The sequence below is a fragment of the Lissotriton vulgaris genome, chromosome 7, assembly GCF_964263255.1.
Source record: "Lissotriton vulgaris chromosome 7, aLisVul1.2, whole genome shotgun sequence".
Classification (NCBI taxonomy): domain Eukaryota; kingdom Metazoa; phylum Chordata; class Amphibia; order Caudata; family Salamandridae; genus Lissotriton; species Lissotriton vulgaris.
Window position 1 is genome coordinate 1,741,565,260 of NC_141695.1, and position 20,757 is coordinate 1,741,586,016.

At 43.9% G+C, this 20,757-nt stretch overlaps 1 protein-coding gene across 1 annotated transcript in view; it reads right to left on the reverse strand.

The window, feature by feature from the left end:
• Nucleotides 1-20,757, reverse strand: part of LOC147706547 (C-type lectin domain family 2 member B-like) — a 68,350-nt gene that overhangs the window by 37,343 nt on the left and 10,250 nt on the right. Inside the window, exon 2 of the mRNA XM_086933009.1 lies at nucleotides 5,793-5,897. Coding sequence (XP_086789135.1) covers nucleotides 5,793-5,897 — 105 coding nt within the window. The remainder of the gene's footprint in view (nucleotides 1-5,792; nucleotides 5,898-20,757) is intronic.

Sequence of the window (20,757 nt, forward strand, 5' to 3'; positions counted from 1 at the left end):
AAAGGCATAACAACGTACACTTCTAAAGAATGTTTATTAGAAGTTAATCAAAATGAGTTGAGGAACAGCAACATACAGAATAATCTTTCATGAAGCAATGAAAATACCTCACCATTTTGTTGTGGCACATTCACAAAAAGTAAAAGAGACAAGAAAGAATTGTTCAACCCTCCATTAAAACAAAAGTAAATATAGCAAAAAAGAATGAACTTACCTAGTAACAAATTCAAAATTGAGTGTGCAAAGCTAATAAACACAAGAGTATGTAAAGAGTATTTGCTTTCCCTCAGTCTGTAGATTGCAAAATGTAGGTTTAAAAAACCCATGAATTATTGAATTTCTATTTTTGATTAAAAAGAAATTTGGTAAAAAATATTTTAAACTTTGTTTAGCATTATATTTGCATTTTGGAGACTTTGACTTGAAGGGAACTTAACAATGATAAAATGTACTTAAAATAAAAATGAAAGTGAGACCGATCCGATTGGCTAACATAATTTTTTTAAAGCTCTTGTGTGTTGATACAGTAGTACCAACGAAATACATCGTATAACAAGAAAGGGCATCCAAAAACACCCACAAAAAGCAAAGGTAAGAGTGACTCTGAATGCCCATTTATAACATAGAGTTAGGGCTGCCTTCTCCTTGTCTCTGTAGTACCAGTGTGTTTAGCAACATTTTACCTTTGCTTACCTACAGTAACCTGTGGTTCATGCAGAAATGGATGGATACCTGCCCTCTCTGTAGATTGGTTACTGAATCCTTCCACAGACAGCCATGCTGAAGCATTGTCTAAGACTGGCAAACCAACACATGCATACAGATGCTAAATAAGACATGGATGTATGTGGTATTTATATAGCACAAACATAGCCAAAAGGAAGCGGAGAGCTGTAGAGGACCAAAGGCAAGGATACAATCAAAGATGGATAGGAGAGGTAGCTGGTATGTGGATGGTTAATACATTGGGCGGTAGTGTTCTTTAAAAAACTGCGTCTTCACCTTGTTCAGCAGCATTGGGGCAGTTCTGATGGATACAACGATGTTGCTGCGGATACTGGGATAAAGTTGATTCTTTCTGGACTAGTTCAACACCCTGTTTGTGGGCACCCACTGCGGTCTAACTTGGCTCTTGTTAGTATTGTGGTGTCATTTACTATATTAAAGGAGGCACAAAATATGTAGGAAAGCATCACAGCACCTAGCTTTCTCTCTTCTTCCCAAATTATGAAATATTTTCATTAGGGTGGGCTGTGTACCAGCTAGAATCCCAACGTCCAGGCACCAGGACTGGAACAGTGATACCAGTCCACCTGCAGTGGCCAGCAGCAAATCTTTTCCAAAATCTTAGAACATTTGTGAAGCATAATCATGCAAGGTCTTAAACAGGCCACTTAAAGGAAATGACAGAGCATCCATTTTTCTGGGAAGGAACCAACAAGCATCACATATTTGTATTGGACATTCTCTCACTTAACTTAGTGCATATCAAGACAGCTGCAACACAGATGGAGCATATTAATTGGTCCTCACATTCATCACCCACTGTCTTGATATGGTGTAGTACTCTAATATTCAATTTTTAATATCTATCTACGTGTATATTGCCTCCATAATATCCAATTCCACTGAATCCATAAGACGATTAAATGTGGAGTTGGGAGAGTAAACTTATACACCCATATGTAAACCTATCTATGGGGATATGGTGATAGTCAATATTTTGTACTCCATATATGTGTAGGTCGGCATTTCTGCACTTAATATTATTCCATAAGATCCTCTCGTCCAAACATGCATGCTCCTGCACAAGGTCTAAGACAAGGTAACAAAGCAATACCAAAGGGGATGATGGACGGAGCGTTTGAGCAAATCAAACACTCACCCCCAGTCAACTGATCTGGGTTTAATCCATCACCACTCTGGTGAGTGTTTGATTTGCTCAAACGCTCCGTCCATCATCCCCTTTTGTATTGCTTTGTTCGCCCTAAGTTGGCAGGGTATGCCCAGACGTGGGTCCATTGCTCACTTTGCCACTGGATTCAAGATAGCCTGGCTGATGAGGATTATGAACCCGAAACCGGTCCCAGGATGCTTGTTTATGGTCCGGGGAAGACATGGCTTGGCAGTTTGGGCTGGACTGTTCCCATGAGGCACAGGGTCAGACGGATTTGCATATGGCCATGTCTGAACTGGGGTGGCAGAGTGGGCTAAAGAATGGTGATGGATTAAACCCGGATCAGTTGACAGGGGGTGAGTGTTTGATTTGCTCAAACGCTCCGTCCATCATCCCCTTTTGTTTCGCTTTGCTCGCCCTAAGTTGGCAGGGTATGCTCAGACGTGAGTCCCTTGCTCACTTGGCCACTGGATTCAAGATAACCTGGCTCATGAGGATTATGAATCCGAAACCGGTCCCAGGATGCTTGTTTCCGGTCCAGGGAAGACATGGCTTGGCAGTTCGGGCTGGACTGTTCCCATGAGGCACAGGGTCAGACGGATTTGCATATGGCCATGTCTGAACTGGGGTGGCGGAGGGAGCTAAAGAATGGTGATGGATTAAACCCAGAACAGTTGACTGGGGTGAGTGTTTGATTTGCTCAAACGCTCCGTTCATCATCCCCCTTTTGTATCGCTAAAACAAGGTAACAGCATGAAGAGGACACATCCCTGGTGATGGTCCACTCTGTGAATGCAGTGAAAGTCAGAGCTGCTGTCAGTGTGGAGCCCGTTTTAAGGCATTGCAAAATACATCCGGTAATTCCACCTACAGTCATTTACACCGCCCAATTACCGCGCTCACAAGCAAAACGGTCTCTTGTGTTCAGATTACAAAAGTAATGACAGTGACATAATGCAAAATGAAAGGGACCCTCTGCACAATGTGATGAGGAGCCCTGGGTCTCCCATATCTCATCCATCGGCATTAGACTCAAGAAGGGCCTCCTAAAGATTGGGGACCTCTTGAAGAGAGTTGTGGACCACCATGTGCCAAAGGGGTTGCGGGGGCCTGCTTTATGCTCTTGACTAGTGCACTGCATAAAGCAAGGACCAGTAGATTCTAAAATGTGTTCCACCTGATTTTCTGCCTGTCAGGCTATGAAAACATTGACTCATCTGTGCCAACGTTATATGCCAGCTGGGAAATAATTGACCATGCACAGCTGGGTGTGAGCATAGAGCCTAGAGTTTGGACAGTCCCTGCAGCCACACGCATGTCTTCATGATTGGACGCAAGGCCAGGCCATTTGCCATGTCCCCTATGCTGAGCTCTCATATAGAAATAACCCACTGTGTTCAGACTTTGGCCAAGCACAGCAGGGGTTGAGCACAAGGCATTGCCTGCAGCAGCCCCTCCAGCAAGCCTCTGAGTCAACATGCCCCAATACTTGTGTCCTTTAGCATTGTTCAGTGGAGGGCCATGCCTTTATTCACATGCCAAGAACTCAGTGCACTTAGTTCATTTGTGCTATAGATACTTATTCTTATATGTGGACCCATTGCATGTACAGTATGCATCTATTGGTTTCAAAATGCTGCTCCATATATGCGAATTAGGTTTGTGAGTGAATGGATTCAAAATGGTGGCTCCGGCAAAGCCTCAAACCTCCTATTGGTGTAGATTTTTAATTTTTTTATTTGCATCTGTGGGTGTTCCACAAAAATGGGTTTGTGGGCCTCTGCAGTCTAACCATCCAAATATTTTCAAGCCCACCACAAAATGTTTTCAAACTCTAATTTTCCGAAAGAGAGTGAACGGATTACAGCAAAACAAGCTTAGGCACTTCGCTGAGTAAAGCTCTACTTTCATTCCAAATCTGGCGCAATTTCTTTAATTGGTTTTTAAGTACAGGCAAGCAAACATTCCTGGTATTTAAAATAGAAGTGTCACTTTCTTGACCAACTGCCTTTCCTTCTGCCACTTGATGAGATCTGCACAAAACATTTCCTGAAAAACTCATACTGATTAAACTCTGTGTTTTTGGAAACATTACACATCAACGTTATTAAGAAAATAAAAATGCCTTTTCTTACCTAATTATATTTACAAGGTCGCTACATGTCTATAGTTACATAGACAGAAATGTAGCACATAGCTGCCAGCCTGCCTCAAGCCATGAGGATTACTTTCATCTCTCAGTTTTATTTTAGCTGCCAATACACAGTGAGCTGGCCTTTGTAGTTGTACTTGTTTTCATTATGAGTAAAGGGTTGCAGGTCCCACCATGAATAATGCAGTTGGCTAGAAAGCCAGAGCCAATGGGAAGCCTCTGTCATAGTGTGGGGTGAGTTGAGGCTTCTACAGTGTACAACTTACATACTTGCAGGCCCAAGAATTGGGCTGTAAAAATAATTCATGCTAACTAATTTATGTACGCGGTACAAAAGGGGGTGGTGATAGACGGAGCATCTGAACCAATCAAACACTCACACCCAGTCAAGAGATCTGGGTTTAATCCATCACCGCCCCCTTTTGTACCGCTTTGTTCGCCATAAATTGGCAGGGTATACTCAGACGTGAGTCCCTTGCTCACTTTGCCACTGGATTCAAGCAAGCTTGGCTGAAGACGGCTGTAATTCCAGAAACCGGTCCTATGAAGCTTGAATCCGGTCCAGGGAAGGTATGGATTGACAGTTAGGGCTGGACTGTTCTCATGAGGCACAGGGTCAGACTGATTTGCATATGGCCATGTCTGAACTGGGGTGGCAGAGTGGGCTAAAGAACGGTGATGGATCAAACCCAGATCTTTTGATTGGTTCAGCTGCTCCGTCCATCACCACCCCCTTTTGTACAACTAATTTATGTAATCCGAATTCAGATAGCTCTTACAATACATTTTAAACCTACACATTGCTGAAGGCTGCAAATATTTAATTGTTTTAATCTACATTGATCTTAAGCGGTCAAGCACTATTTGTCTCTTTACCTGTTAAATAAAAACATATTTAGCACATTTGGGGTCCATTATTGGTCAAAATTATTATTCTTGCATTTCCCCCTTATTAATATACTTAGGGCTAGATGTAGGTAATTTTATTTTACCACTTATTAAATACCGAATTTTACTGATTCGGTATTTAAGAAGTGGTAAAATAGAGGGGGGGGTGTAGGTATTACAGAATCAGTAAATACCGAATCGTTAAGATTCGGTATTTACCGATTCTGTAAATACCGATTCGGTAATGCCCATTGATTCCTATGGGCATTGAAGCCCATAGGAATCAATGGGCATTACCGAATCGGTATTTACCGATTCGGTAAATACCGATTCCAGCAAGGGTGCAGGGGGTGTCACTTTGACACCCTCTAGCACCCCAAATACAGGCTTGTGTGACATGTGGCACACATGCATGCCCTAAGGGCATGTGTGTCTGTCACAAGGCATAGGTGTGCATGCACACATGTGCATGCACACCTGGATTCGGTATTTTACCACCCAATTGGATTGGGTGGTAAAATACCGAATCTGAAAGGCCTTTGGGACTCAGAAGAGTCCCACCTACATCTGGAAGTTACCGAATCGGTAAAAATACTGATTCTGTACTTTACCGATTCGGTAAATTTACCGAATTGTTAAAATTGGCCTTCTACATCCCAAAAACCCGGCCAGTAAATGGCCACCTACATCGGGCCCTAATGCTTATTGTAGCACGTATTGCACTGACATTGCACGCACCGCTGTTGTAGGCATTATATACCATATAATAATATGAGTGCTTAACCTACAGGAGATAAACTAGCACGATATAAAACAACAGTAAAAAAAAAAAAAGAATTGATGATGATAACTCACCTACAAAGAGACCAATCAAGGTGAGACAACAAAGAAGCAAAACTATTGTAAGTGCAGCATGGAGTTTTTCTCTGGTAGTTTTACAGCAATCTGTCCGTTCGAGACCTAGAAAATGTAAATATACATTTATTTATTTATTTATTTATTTATTTATTTGAGTTTTATATAGCACTGGCTAGACCCGGAGGTATCAGAGCGCTTTACATGAGGAAGTTAATACATCATTGGGCAGCTTCGCTGCTTCTGTACCAAAAAAATCCCCTCCTTGAATTGTCCTTATAGCCTGCTCCCTCCCTCGTGCAATGACTGACTCTACTAAACATTGTCACTCTAAAATTCACAACATTAAGACGGCCATCTTCATACGTCCCCCTGCCCTGCTCTCTGCTGTGTTTGCCCCTCCTCCCCAAACCAACGCCCCGCCCACTGACCTCATTCCTATCGTCAAAACCGCCCATCCCTCTTGAACTCTTTTCTTGCATTTTTTCCTCCCAGCATTAGGCCTTGATGGCCAAGGTTTACTAATATTTGATGCAAGGCGTTGCAGCGACTCATGTTGCTGCATTAAATCAAAGGGAGAGAGAAAACATGTGCCTATCAACTAAAATGGGACACCTTGTTTACTCCTGTCCAGTGCTGGCTCAATTCTAGCTGCCATGCTCGAACGCACACAACCTTCCGCTATGATGCAAGGGTGTGTGTTCTCTAACGCATAGGTTTTGTCCTGGAAGAGGACCCCTCTGATCTAAAAACAATTTTAAATACTTTTCCCATCTTGTACATGTGCTGTGCAATGCAGCACATATGGAAAAGCAGTAGCGGTCGATGGTGAGAGCGCTGCCAAATGCGATGCAGTGCGCGCAACAAAATTATTTTTATTTATTTTTATGTTTACTTAACTGTATTTGGCCGTATTCTGTTGTTTACTACCCCTTACCCTGCCCCTCCCCCGCCCGATGTCACCGCCCGGCAGCACTCCCACCACCGACCCCTACTGTGAAAAGGTGTAAAAACTAGGAGAAATGAAAACATTGCAACTTGTTATGCCTGCCTCGAGGCGGTGTAAGGATGTGGCATAAATCCCATCTACTTATGGTAATGGATAGGGATTCGCATCGAAAACCATGGGTGGTTGCATGGGAACGCCCATATCAAGGGGGTGTAACGCACACCCCTGAAGTCCCTGTGATGCAGAGTGCCTCCAATTCAGCACAAAGACCCTGAAGATCGGTGAGATATGGGATACTGAAGGACCCCTCTTTGTATTTTGCGGGCAGGGCCCCATTATTCTGCATTACGCCACAGGCCCATGTACCAAGCATGGAACACCCCACTGATGCAAAGTAGAGCATAGGGCAACTTTGCGTTACTTTGGGATACTTTCCAACCCAAATCCGGATTTGCGTTGGATAGAAAATCCCACACCACCATTTTACGCCAGGGATGTGTAACCAAAGTGATGCAAACGCGGAGCAACGCAGTTAGTAAATCTTCGCCTATCACCTTCCCATGTGAGATTTTATCCCTTACTTGTAGCTTCATATTCCCTTTTTACAGCCAATTAGCCCCAAATGCTTTAAGTCAAAAGTGGTGCTATCACTATCTCGGAGTTATTTTCCTTCTCTGACGTTTTTGCATGACTGGCTTTGATAAGACTTACACTAAAGTTCTCTAGTAATAACCTATACAATATCTAGATTTCAGGCACTCCCCTTACTTGAACCTGCCCTGCTGAATGTCTCTAACTTCATCACCTCCGCGCCACACATACCTGCACTACAGGATCCGCCGGCTGTCTTTCACTGTTGACTACTCAATTCTGAAGAATACCCTTGTTTCTCACTCAGTCCCTAACTCAATCCATGAATGGCTCCGATCCTACTTAACAAACCCCATATTCTATCTTCCAGAGCCTATATCTAACCTGCCCGACCGCCTCCTGCTCAGTGTCTTCCACGGATGTGTCTATTTTCATGCTTGTATCTATTTTATTCTTTGTCCAACTCAGCGCTCTACAAAATCCCAAAATAAATACCACTTCTTCCTTCAACTTCTCATACAATTTTCTGAGCAGGTGGTGCACTTTTCTATCTCCACCACCAGCATCCATCACTCACATTAAGCACTTTTCTGTCTCTACTACCAGCATCCCTCACTCACACCAAGCACTTTTCTATCTCTACTACCAGCATCTCTCACTCAAATCTAGCACTTTCTGGTCTCTACCACCAGCATCCATCACTCACATCCAGCTCTTTTCTGTCTCTGTCACCAGCATCCCTCTCACATTTAGCACTTTTCTGTCTCTGTCACCAGCATCACTCACTCGCACCAAGCACTTTTCTGTCTCTGTCACCAGCATCCCTCAGTCGCTACAAGCACTTTTCTGTCTCTACCACCAGCATCCCTCACTCACATGCAGCACTTTTCTGTCTCTGTCACCAGCATCCCTCAGTCACTACAAGCACTTTTCTGTCTCTACCACCAGCATCCCTCACTCACATGCAGCACTTTTCTGTCTCTGTCACCAGTATCCCTCACTCACATCCAGCACTTTTCTGTCGCTGTCACCAGCGCCCCTCACTCACTACAAGCATTTTCTGTCTCTACCACTAGCATCCCTCGCTCACATTCTGCGCTTTTCTGTCTCTACCACCAGCATCCCTCAATCACATCCGAACTTTTCTGTCTCTCCTACCAGCATCCCTAACTCACACCAAGCACTTTTCTATCTCTACCACCAGCATCTCTCACTCACATCTAGCACTTTGTAGTCTCTACCACCAGCATCCATCACTCACATCCAGCACTTTTCTGTCTCTGTCACCAGCATCCCTCACTCACTCCAAGCACTTTTCTATCTCTACCACCAGCATCTCTCACTCACATCTAGCACTTTGTAGTCTCTACCACCAGCATCCCTCACTCACATCCTGCACTTTTCTGTCTCTGTCACGAGCAACCCTCACTCACTCCAAGCACTTTTCTGTCTCTATCACCAGCATCCCTCGTCACTTCAAGCACTTTTCTGTCTACCACCAGCATCCCTCACTCACATCCAGCACTTTCTGTCTCTGCCACTAGTATCCCTCACTCACATCCACCACTTTTCTTCCCTCACATCCAGAACTTTTGTGTCCTCCCATCCAGCACTTTTCTGTCTCTGCCACCCGTATCCTCCCACTATTGCAGACAAGCCGGCTGGTTCTCTGGCAGTAGAGAAGCTCCATTTAAGTTCCTCTTCATGATGTTCAATGACTTCATTGTCAGAGGGCCTGATTCACAGAACTAACTTAAGACAAAATCCTAAACTTACTACTTTTGGTATTCTCAGAAGTTAGGATTTTGTCTTAAGTTTGTCTTAAGACAAACTTAAGACAGACTTAAGACAGACTTAAGTTGGGATTTTGTCTTAAGTTTGTCTTAAGTCTGTCTTAGGTTTGTCTTAAGACAAACTTAAGACAAAATCCTAACTTCTGTGAATTCCAAAAGTAGTAAGTTTAGGATTTTGTCTTAAGTTAGTTCTGTGAATCGGCCCCTATGTCCCCACGTGAGTTGGATCAGACTTAATTGCCTGTGCCCCAGCCGCAGGAGTCGAATCAGACTTCATTGTCTATGCCCAGCCACAGGAGTCGAATCAGACTTCATTGTCTATGCCCAGCCACAGGAGTCGAATCAGACTTTGTTGCCTGTGCCCCAGCCACAGGAGTCGAATCAGACTTCATTGTATCTGCCCAGCCACATGAGTCGAATCAGACTTCATTGCCTATGCCCAGCCACAGGAGTCGAATCAGACTTCATTGTCTACGCCCAGCCACAGGAGTCGAATCAGATTTCATTGTCTATGCCCAGCCACAGGAGTCGAATCAGACTTTGTTGCCTGTGCCCCAGCCACAGGAGTCGAATCAGACTTCATTGTATCTGCCCAGCCACATGAGTCGAATCAGACTTCATTGCCTATGCCCAGCCACAGGAGTCGAATCAGACTTCATTGTCTACGCCCAGCCACAGGAGTCGAATCAGATTTCATTGTCTATGCCCAGCCACAGGAGTCGAATCAGACTTTGTTGCCTGTGCCCCAGCCACAGGAGTCGAATCAGACTTCATTGTATCTGCCCAGCCACATGAGTCGAATCAGACTTCATTGCCTATGCCAGCCACAGGAGTCGAATCAGACTTCATTGTCTACGCCCAGCCACAGGAGTCGAATCAGATTTCATTGTCTATGCCCAGCCACAGGAGTCGAATCAGACTTTGTTGCCTGTGCCCCAGCCACAGGAGTCGAATCAGACTTCATTGTATCTGCCCAGCCACAGGAGTCGAATCAGATTTCATTGTCTATGCCCAGCCACAGGAGTCGAATCAGACTTTGTTGCCTGTGCCCCAGCCACAGGAGTCGAATCAGACTTCATTGTATCTGCCCCAGCCACATGAGTCGAATCAGACTTCATTGTCTCTGCTCCAGCCACAGGAGTCGAACCAGACTTCATTGCCTATTCCTCAGCCACAGGAGACGAATCAGACTTAATTGTCTACGCCCAGCCGCCGTGTTGTAATATGGCAGCGATCAGGGTTAGCATTTAGCTGAAGCCATCTTGGATTTGGCAGCCATCCTGTCTGCCATGTGCTCACCATGTGCTCTGTCCTACCCATCTGTCATCTGCTCTTGTACTCTGCCAAGAGACAGACTATATTTAGAATCTGCTACTCCGCACATGCGCAAAGGACACTGTAACCATTCACACATGTTCTTAGATGTATCTGTCAGTGTATTTTTATCGTAATTAGTATTCTGCTAAGCTCCACCCTATTGTTGATTGTGCGTTTCTACATGACCTTTTATGTATGTAAACCTTTGGTTTTGTATTTGTACTGTTTCTTCTGAGCCCCTGTGTGGGTATAAAAGGAGCATGTTCCTTCTGTTCAGCGTGCTACTTCATACACTATCGAAGGGTGTTGTGTGAATGTTGTTCCACCTCTTGAGGTTAATAAAGTACTTTGTTTTGTATTGCAGTTTCCGTGCCAACTTCTTCCTATTGGTCTAAGGACTTTGTGCAGAGAAGGGCAAACCCCTAGCACTGGTAGGCCTAGCTGAGGCTCACCATGACAACCAGAGTTGAATCAGACTTTGTTGCCTGTGCCCCAGCTGCAGGAGTCGAATCAGACTTCATTTTCTCTGCTCCAGTCACAGGAGTCGAATCAGACTTCATTGTCTTTGCCCCAGCCACAGGAGTCGAATCAGACTTCATTGTCTATGTCTCAGCCACAGAAGACAAATCAGACTTCAATGTCTACGCCCAGTCACAGGAGTCAAATCAGACTTCATGGTCTATTCCCCAGCCACAAGAGTCGAATCAGACTTTGTTGCCTGTGCCCCAGCCGCAGAAGTCGAATCAGACTTCATTGTCTATGCCTCCGCCACAGAAGTCGAATCAGACTTCATTGCCTCTGCCTCAGCCACAGGAGCCGAGTCAGACTTCATTGTGTCTGCCCCAGCCACAGGAGTCGATTCAGACTTTGTTGCCTGTGCCCCAGCCGCAGGAGTCGAATCAGACTTCATTGTCTATGCCTCAGCCACAGAAGTGGAATCAGACTTCATTGTGTCTGCCTCAGCCACAGGAGTCGAGTCAGACTTCATTGTGTCTGCCCCAGCCACAGGAGTCGAATCAGACTTTGTTGCCTGTGCCCAGCTGCAGGAGTCGAATCAGACTTCATTGTTTCTGCCCCAGCCACAGGAGTCGAAACAGACTTTGTTGCCTGTGCTTCAGCCCCAGGAGTCGAATCAGACGTCATTGGCTAAGACCCAAGCAGTACAAAAGGGGGTGGTGATGGACGGAGCATCTGAACCAATCAAACACTCACACCCAGTCAACAGATCTGGGTTTAATCCATCACCGTTCTTTAGCCCACTCTGCCACCCCAGTTCAGACATGGTCATATGCAAAACAGACTGACCCTGTGCCTCATAGGAACAGTCAAGCCCGAACTGCCAATTTGCATATGGCCATGTCTGAACTGGGGTGGCAGAGTGGGCTTAAGAACGGTGATGGATTAAAACCAGATCTGTTTGTACCGCTTTGTTCGCCATAAGTTGGCAGGGTATGCTCAGACGTGAGTCCCTTGCTCACTTTGCCACTGGATTCAAGCAAGCCTGGCTGAAGATGGCTGTAATGCCAGAAACCGGTCCTAGGAAGCTTGTTTCCGGTCCAGGGAAGGCATGGCTTGACAGTTCGGGCTGGACTGTTCCCATGAGGCACAGGGTCCGATTGATTTGCATATGGCCATGTCAGAACTGGGGTGGCAGAGTGGGCTAAAGGATTAAACCCAGATCTGTTGACTGGGTGTGAGTGTTTGATTGGTTCAGATGCTCCGTCCATCACCAACCCCTTTCGTACCGCATTGTCTCAGACCCAGTCACAGGAGTTGAACCAGGCTTCATTGTCTCTTCCCCAGCTACAGGAATCGAATCAGATACAGAAACAGTTCGGTAGGTTGCGCTCACACAAACCACTTTCACTGTATATAAGGCTGACGTGCTGGTTACTATTGAGTTTCCTGTGTATTCTGATTCTTGCTCCAGGGCGTTGATAGAAGTGTTGCAGCCAGTGCAGCGGCACCGGAGCCCGGAGGTGGCCCAGTCTGCCCTGAAGCAGCTCAAGTTATTTTAGAAGCTGCCTGTTCAGATGCTTTAGACAGAGAGTATACCTGGAGCCTGGCTCTGTGTTTCGCTTTTAGGGAAGATGAGAGGCAAAGATAAGGGAGAAATATATAAGCAAGATGAAAGGGATAAAAGAAAAGAAAAGGAGAGGGTGAAATGACAGTGAAAGAGAGAAAAAGTGAATGAGCGAGAAATTGGATCAGGATGAGGGAAACGGGCAGGAAAGAATGGGTCGAAAGGGACCAGAAATAAGGATGTTGCACCACAGTCGATATGGATGAGAGAGGGGACAAGTGAGAGAGAGGAAGGGGCTAGTGAGGACAGTGGGAAAGGGATGAAGGAGATGAGTGGAGAGAGGGATGGAGATTGGGAGGTGAGAAGGTAGGGCTGGTAGAATGTGGAACTTGGAGACCTGTAGGCAGTGGTCCACCTATCATTAGTGCAGCGGATGCAGTTCTACCAAGGTTTACAGATGGGGTAGCCCCACTGCACCTCATTACATCAGCATTTTAATTGTGACCCAGGGGGGCCTAGTTTCCTTGCTTGCATTGAAGCACATGACGTTCAGGCTATGCAAATTTTCTTGCTGTATTTTACATAACAGTTTGGAATATTGCTTTAGTTTAAAATTGGTATCAATTTGCATATTAGCAATCTGCTTAAATGCATTTCATAGTTCTTCCTGGTTGTCAGAGGAGCTATGATTTACAGCAGTTGCTTTGCCTTCAACGCTTCAAACAGTAGGAAGGAAATGCCTTCGGTCAGAAGCAAGGACGCATCACCTTGGCACAGCAGGGTTGTGAAGCCCCTGCTTCGTCAGCAGGGGTTGAGGGTCCATACTGGCCCATTGGCATGCCAGCGCATTGGTCAAAAAACCCATTGGTACTGTCAGAGTTTGTGCTGACAGATAACACCAGCATGGTTTGCCCATAACATTACTCAGGACACTGCTGTGTTATGGGGGTTGTAGTTCAAAGGCCTATACATTATGCTGATGACTGGACTCTTCTGAACTGCACACCCCAGAGGGCTTTGCCAGGGCTCCTTTTAGAAACATGTGAGACCTATAGCAGACTCCTTATGGCTGCAGAAATAGTGATTTAAGTAAATTGCCTGCCACATCTGTAACAATGACTGTATTCCTCTTTCTGACAACACTGCCCTCTGACATTTCAAAATGCAGGGATGCGCCATATTTACAAAAATATGGCGCACCCCTGCATTTCCCCTATTTATTTATTTATTTATTTATTTATGAAGCTTGTAGAGCGCACAGCTACCTCCGGCGGAGGTGTCCCGGCGCTAAGATTACATAATTGTCCCCATAAAGAGTAACCAGAGTCATATCCCACTGAGGGACTAGGAGAATGCGAGAGTCTGACAATGCCAGGCCCTAACGCTTAGTGAGCAACCAGGTCTTGAGTTTGCGTCGAAAGGCTGGCTCAGATTCGCAAAACCTGAGATCAAGGGGGAGGCTGTTCCAGAGCTTAGCGGCAGTGACGGCTCTGGAACAGCCTCCCCCTTGATCTCAGGTTTTGCGAATCTGAGCCAGCCTAGCACTGGTGCTATAAACGTTGTCTAGTGCCAGCGCAGGCACCCTTGTGCCATTTTGCAAGAGTGCCTGCGCTAAAGGTGTCCCTTCCTGCACATAAAGAATCAATAATCGTGATTTATTTTCTCTTTCTATGTGTCCTGCAGAGTTCAGCACACATAGAAAGAGCAAAAATCTAGAAGAAATTAATAATTTCTCCTCGTATCGCCATTCTAAGACCAGGTATTACCCTTGCCTTGTAAATATAAGAAGGAGTGAATTTCAAACACGTCACATCGCACTGCAATGGAACTGATGGAAGGAAGACAGGGCATTCAGGAGAAAGAATCTTGCCTTCAGAGTTTTTATTTTGTTTAACTTTTCTTATAACTGATACCCCACAACCGCAAGAAAAGCATTAGACTCAGTTGGGGGCCACCAAAGGGAGTGACCTGGACTTAAGACAAACTTAAGACAGACTTAAGTTAGGATTTTGTTTTAAGTCTGTCTTAAGTCTGTCTTAAGTTTGTCTTAAGACAAAATCCTAACTTCTGTGAATATCAAAAGTAGTAAGTTTAGGATTTTGTCTTAAGTTAGTTCTGTGAATCTGCCCCCTGAAATCGATCATAAGAAAATAGGACAGCAGTTTCAGAGCTCTATCTTTGGTTCACAGTTCCTGCAAGTGCTCCGTCAGCAGGGTTGGGGAGATGGTGCCAAAGGCTGCGAAAAGATCTAAAAGGATTGGAGTGGCAGTCTGCCCTGCATCGACTAATCGTCCAATGCTATCCGTCGCAGATACCAAAGCTGTTGGAATGCAGAAGAACCCGGACTTACAATGACCTGTTTGAAACAATGATGCAACAGAATGCTTTGTCAGAAAACAAAACAAATTCACATATCACAAATTTGAACAACCTGTTAAGTAGCTTCTAGTAAATTAAAGTAGGTGGGCCTTATTCCTAGCCTGAATTGTAAGTGCTTGATTATGACACTAAACTGCAAATCAGCAGGCCTATTTGTGAATCATAAAGGGATGTAAAAGGTTTAAGAGAATACTTTGAACATTGAAAAAAATAGCAGCAACCTAAAAGAATGTAAAAGGTTTAAGAAAATACTTAGAACATTGAAAAAAACAGCAGCAACCTTAATCAAATAGCAAACCAATATGTCATTTAAACAATTTCTGAGGAAATTGTGCTGCTAAAACATTGTTTGTCACCATCTTTCCTTGGCTGGAAACCTCCCAAAACACATGAGGAAGGAAGGTCAGCAAACAGGACCTTGTTTCTGGATTCTTTCTTGATGGCTGCCAAAGAAAGGTTTGGAAACAAAGCAAGGAGCCTTTAGTTCAAATCTATTGGAGATTGCACTGTCCACAACTCAATTTCATGAAAAAGAGGAAAGATGCCCTGAAGACCCCCTGTCAAATAATGCACACACCTAAAGAAGCACAGGGTTCATCCTATCTGAAAACACCAGTGGGGGCAGATATGCCACTTGGAAATGCCAGGCGCTCACCCACATAGCTGTGGCATGCTTCACCATTGGAAATTCCCACACTGGAACTCATGTAAACTCAATTGGGCCACTGGCACCTTTCATGGGAGCAAGAGTTTTTCTTATTATTTAGGGGGAGAGAAGACTTCTCTCTCCAAAAATAATACCAAAAAGGTGTTTCTCACTTGAGTTATGATTAATGCTCCCTGGTTTCTGTTTTTACTGATTTTTACAGATAAATACATTTATTTTCTTGTCTGTATTTATTTTTAAATGAGGATAAAAACTGAAATTGGGTTTCTTTTTGAGTAATTCGTAATACTGTCTGCCATGACTCCCAGGCCAATAGCTGTCTGGATCGAAGGGTAAGGGGACTAAAAAAGAAAGGAATTTTAGTTAAGAGGCTTTAACAGTAGTAGATATGCACAAGGTTGATAATGAAATGTGCATGTTTTCTTATAAGTGCATTGATTTATCTTCAGTGGGTGTACAACATTGAAACCTATTCAGCATTCAAGCATGAGTGCATATTTATCAATTAAATAAATGTGGAAATATACTAATTTCAGATTCATTTTTCCACAAAACCCAAAATAAATATGGATTAATACGGACAAAATTTGCAAAAAATAAAGATGGATAAATACAGACGAAAAATGTCAAAAAAATAAATACCATAAAACCGGGAGCCCTAGTTACCATTAGCCTTGTTCTTCTTTAGTTGTGCATGGAAGACTGCACTGTAAAATTCAACAATTGACCCCATTTTTATAAGAAAATATATTGGTGGGGGATTTCTCCTACCCCGCATGACTCCTAAACACAGTAGTGATATCTGAGCTTGCTTCACTCCACTACATCAATATTGGATGGGCTTTAAGTCGGGGGGAGGGTCAATTTCTTATTACTTACTCCCCAGTTTCTATGGGATGAGTAAATAAAATGAAAGTGAAAGTAAGGATGTTCCAATGCCGCTCACTCCTGAATGTGTGGCATTGGACACACTGCCGTTCTGCCCATCTGGGCCATGTCTTCTTAATCAGCTAGATGGAGTAGAAAGAACCCCACTGCTCATGGGCCTCGACTCACTGCAAATAAAAAAGAGGCCTCAGGCACTGTCAGCAAAACATGAGTTATTTGGTTTTTTTCATTTTTCTGGTTGGGCTTTAGGAGCCCCCTCTGCCCTTTAAGCTTCCCCTTCCCCACGCACCACAGGGGCTTCTGTTACATCCCAGGTATTTGTTGCCTCTCTGAACCTATATGTATGGCATAAAGGCATATTACAGTGTAATGTACGTGCACCCACAACAACAAAAAAACTATTGGCTTTGCAAATGCTTGTTAGCTCAGATAAATTACAACCATATTTTTGTTGTTAATAGTGAGAATTTTAAATGTTTACATTCTGAAAATATTAGACTGTGAATTGAACTTTACTAAGTTCTGAAGGGTTCGGTGTCTTCATAATGTATCAGTTACTCCTGTTCTTACACTCACACCACTTTCCCCTGCGGTCTCTCAGAAACGTTTGTCATATCCATATTTCGGCAGCAGTGTAACTCTTTCACACACTTTCCCGTAGAATCAATACAATTACAATTGGCACATATGACCATTGTTTTGTACCCTCTGCAGAGAGGCCAGGATTGGGCATGTCTTCTGAACACAATTCTTTGTAAGGACTGAAGGCTCCGATTATGCTTCTCATTTTCTTTACTGAAAATTCTCAGCAGCCAATCAGAAAAGTAAAAACAAAATACACACTACAATACCCATCAACCCTAGTGGGTATCACATGACAACCATAGAGTATATCCTATAGAAGGAACACAACAGAATACTACATCCTCTTTCTTTGCTGCTCCGCAGCCAGTTAAGTGCATTATTGTCTTCATGTTAATTTACATTTCATTGAGCTTTCTTTCATGCTTATTCTGTTGAGCTATGCATTTACTAGCCTGTTTCTTGTCTATTTGATGCTTTGTGCAGCGCTCCTCGTGCTCTGCTACTTGCTCCTGCTGTGAGCCTCAAGAGTCTGGACCTTTTGCCTGTTCTTTCTCCCGGTGCGTTGTTGTCATTCCTGGCGGGGGGTGTTTGCTCGCTAATGCGGCTTTATTCCATGTTGCCGCTTCGGTGTCTTTCTGCCTTTAGCGCTGGTACTGCGCTTGGCTTTGTGCGGATCTGTTGCTGCGATTGTCCGCATATTTTGTCCTGCATTTATCGCGCTTTTCGCGCTTTGTTCAGTATTTTGTCGGTGGGAGCGCTCTTCGCCTCCCCGGCCGGGTGCTGTGCGCCTGAGTCGTTTAGTGGGAAATGGGGAAACAAGGGAACCCTACTCACAACGGAACCAGGGCAAAGTGTATATCCAAAGAACAATGGTTCCTGTGGCATACGAATTTATAGAATATACAATACTCAACAGCTTAAATAAGCAATATTCACTTGTAGCAGAGAAGGGTTTGGCAGAAAAAGAAACACACATATGCAAAATTTATAAGAAAGACTTCTTATATTTCAACTCATGAAAAGTGTCCATATTTACAACAGCAACACATATACAAAAGGTTGTATGTACAGTGTAAAGTGCAGTGCGTCCCAAGTGATTTTGTGAACAAAAACAAAACAAACACAAATAATAAATGATCTATACAGTTTTGCGTTATGGGTATTAACACAGGGAAATTACCAAGCAATATGATACAATAATTGCTAGCAGTGACTATATGAAATCACAAATCACTGTGCTAAATGGGTTCCTTCCCTATAGCGTCGACGGCGTTTCGACCTGCTTGATGGAGGTCTCGTCAGGACTAAGCAGTGAGGGACATCTAGGGAAAAGGTGAGAGTGGTTGTTAATATGTGTGGTTGCTGTACTCTATAGTATTGTGTGGACTTAAAAATGGGGATTATAATACCTCGTAGTGTCTCGACTTAACGCAACCCATGCGTGATAAAATAAATTAAATCGGACTTACAGTGTACCCAGCCGGGCACTGTTGAGAAAAAAGATAGAACATTTGTTAAGACTCACGAACGCTGTGGGGCAACGTTACCATTGGGCCAGTCATGGTATAGTAAAGCCACTTACCACTGTGGTTGCTCGTGGTAATTGAGTCTGGTGGCACTCAGGTTGCAGTTGGAGAAGCAGGGTAATACCTGGTGAAAAAGGGCCATGTGGTGAGAATGATGTATTATCACGGGAGAGGGTGGTGTGGGACAGGGTGTCTCAGAGCTTACCTGCTCTTCGGACGAGGAATCGCTCGATCGCACTTTCCCGGTCGGCTGTTTGGTAAACAGTGGAGTTCCGGGTTTAGTGCGTCAGCGCGTCTATAACGTGACATGTGCGCGCGCATCTAGAGGGGCGGGAGTAGTGCTAGCGCGTCATTGTTGTAAACTTACGAGCAATGTGGGGGCACGAGCATGGGAGCAGTTTTTGCTCCAAATTTGGCAAATATTTACATGAACAAAGTGGAGAATGATCTTGTACTGTGTGAGAAGAATCCTTTCTATGCCAGCATTAATTGCTGGTATAGATATATAGACGACATTTTTTTCATTTGGAGAGGGAATGAAGAGGAGTTTGAGAGTTTTGTTTTATATCTGAACACCATCCAAACACATTTGACCTTCACATCTACCATACAGAAAGATACCATCCCATTTCTGGATTTAAACATCCAACATGATGAGAACAAACTATACACATCCCTTCATAGAAAACCTACTGAAAAGAATACTTTATTGTCTTATAAAAGTCAACACCCCAGGGCATTGAGAGATGGATTGCCCTTTGGACAATTCCTGAGGATCCGTCACAATTGTGCCCGTAGAGAGGATTATCTGAAGGAAGCAGAAATATTGAAAAATAAATTACTCACAAGAGGTTACCCCAACAAAATAGTCAAACAATCGCTCAAACGTGCCTGGTATTGCCCCCGAGAAGAACTTTTGATCACCAGACCAAAAGCCAAAATGGAGAAAATAGTATGCGTAACTACTTTCGGAACTCATACCAACAAAATCCGGAAGAGTATTACGAAAAATTGGGATATTATACAAAGCATTGATCCCTCAATTGAGGTGCCCTTGTTTGCGTACAAAAGAGGGAAAAATTTGAAAGATCACCTAGTCAGATCTTCCAATGAAAAGACCACTAAGACAGGGGGCACATTAGAAACACTTTGGAATCTTCCACCAATTCTAGGCCACCATCCCTGTGGAAATTGTGTGATCTGTCCATTGACAGAAAAGACAAACATCTTCAAATTTGGAAACTTTGAACATACACTCAAGTTATTTTCCAATTGTAATACACGCAATGTTGTATACTGCATTTGGTGCCCCTGTGGTCTGTCCTACATTGGACAGACGCAACAATCGGTTAAGGCGAGAATAGGACAGCATCGAAGTCGCATACGAAAGGCAGTTCTGACAGCTCCATTGGTATGCCACTTTCAAGAAAAAAATCACTCTGCAGACCAGTTGAAATGGCAAGTCATAGACATTGCTACTGTACCTGAGAGAGGTGGTGACATTTCACAAATATTACAACGTCGTGAATGTCACTGGATTGACAGAGTCAATTCCATCAACAAGGGGCTTAATTCTGCTGATGAATGGAGAGGATTTGTGTCCAGTTTGACAAACTAACTGTGACAAACTTTCTAGCCAAACTTCCCTGTACCAACATGAGGTAGAACTATGTATTGTATGGTGGTTTACTGTATGCATGGGAGAATCATTGTTCTGTGACGAGTACATCAATATGATTGGTATAGTTGTGAACTTTACATAGTACGCTGACTTAATCATGCTTAAAATAGCTTGTAAATGTGGTAGCACATATTACTGTTATAACCTTTATGTGCAGCTTAATTTTACTAAAAAGCGATAAGTACTGTTTTAAATTTGTATATAGAGAAGATAAATGGAGTGTTAATCTATGATTCCTAGGTTGACATAAGTTGTGCATTTACGATACAACATCCTAATACCCATACAAAGGCATACTTCATTACCAGTGCGTGGCGAGTTGCCTTGGGAATTGATACATAGCACACGATCTTGCGCACCCGCCTCCCTTGCAAAAACGCTAGTTTACAACAATGACGCGCTAGCACTACTCCCGCCCCTCTAGATGCGCGCGCACATGTCACGTTATAGACGCGCTGACGCACTAAACCCGGAACTCCACTGTTTACCAAACAGCCGACCGGGAAAGTGCGATCGAGCGATTCCGCGTCCGAAGAGCAGGTAAGCTCTGAGACACCCTGTCCCAC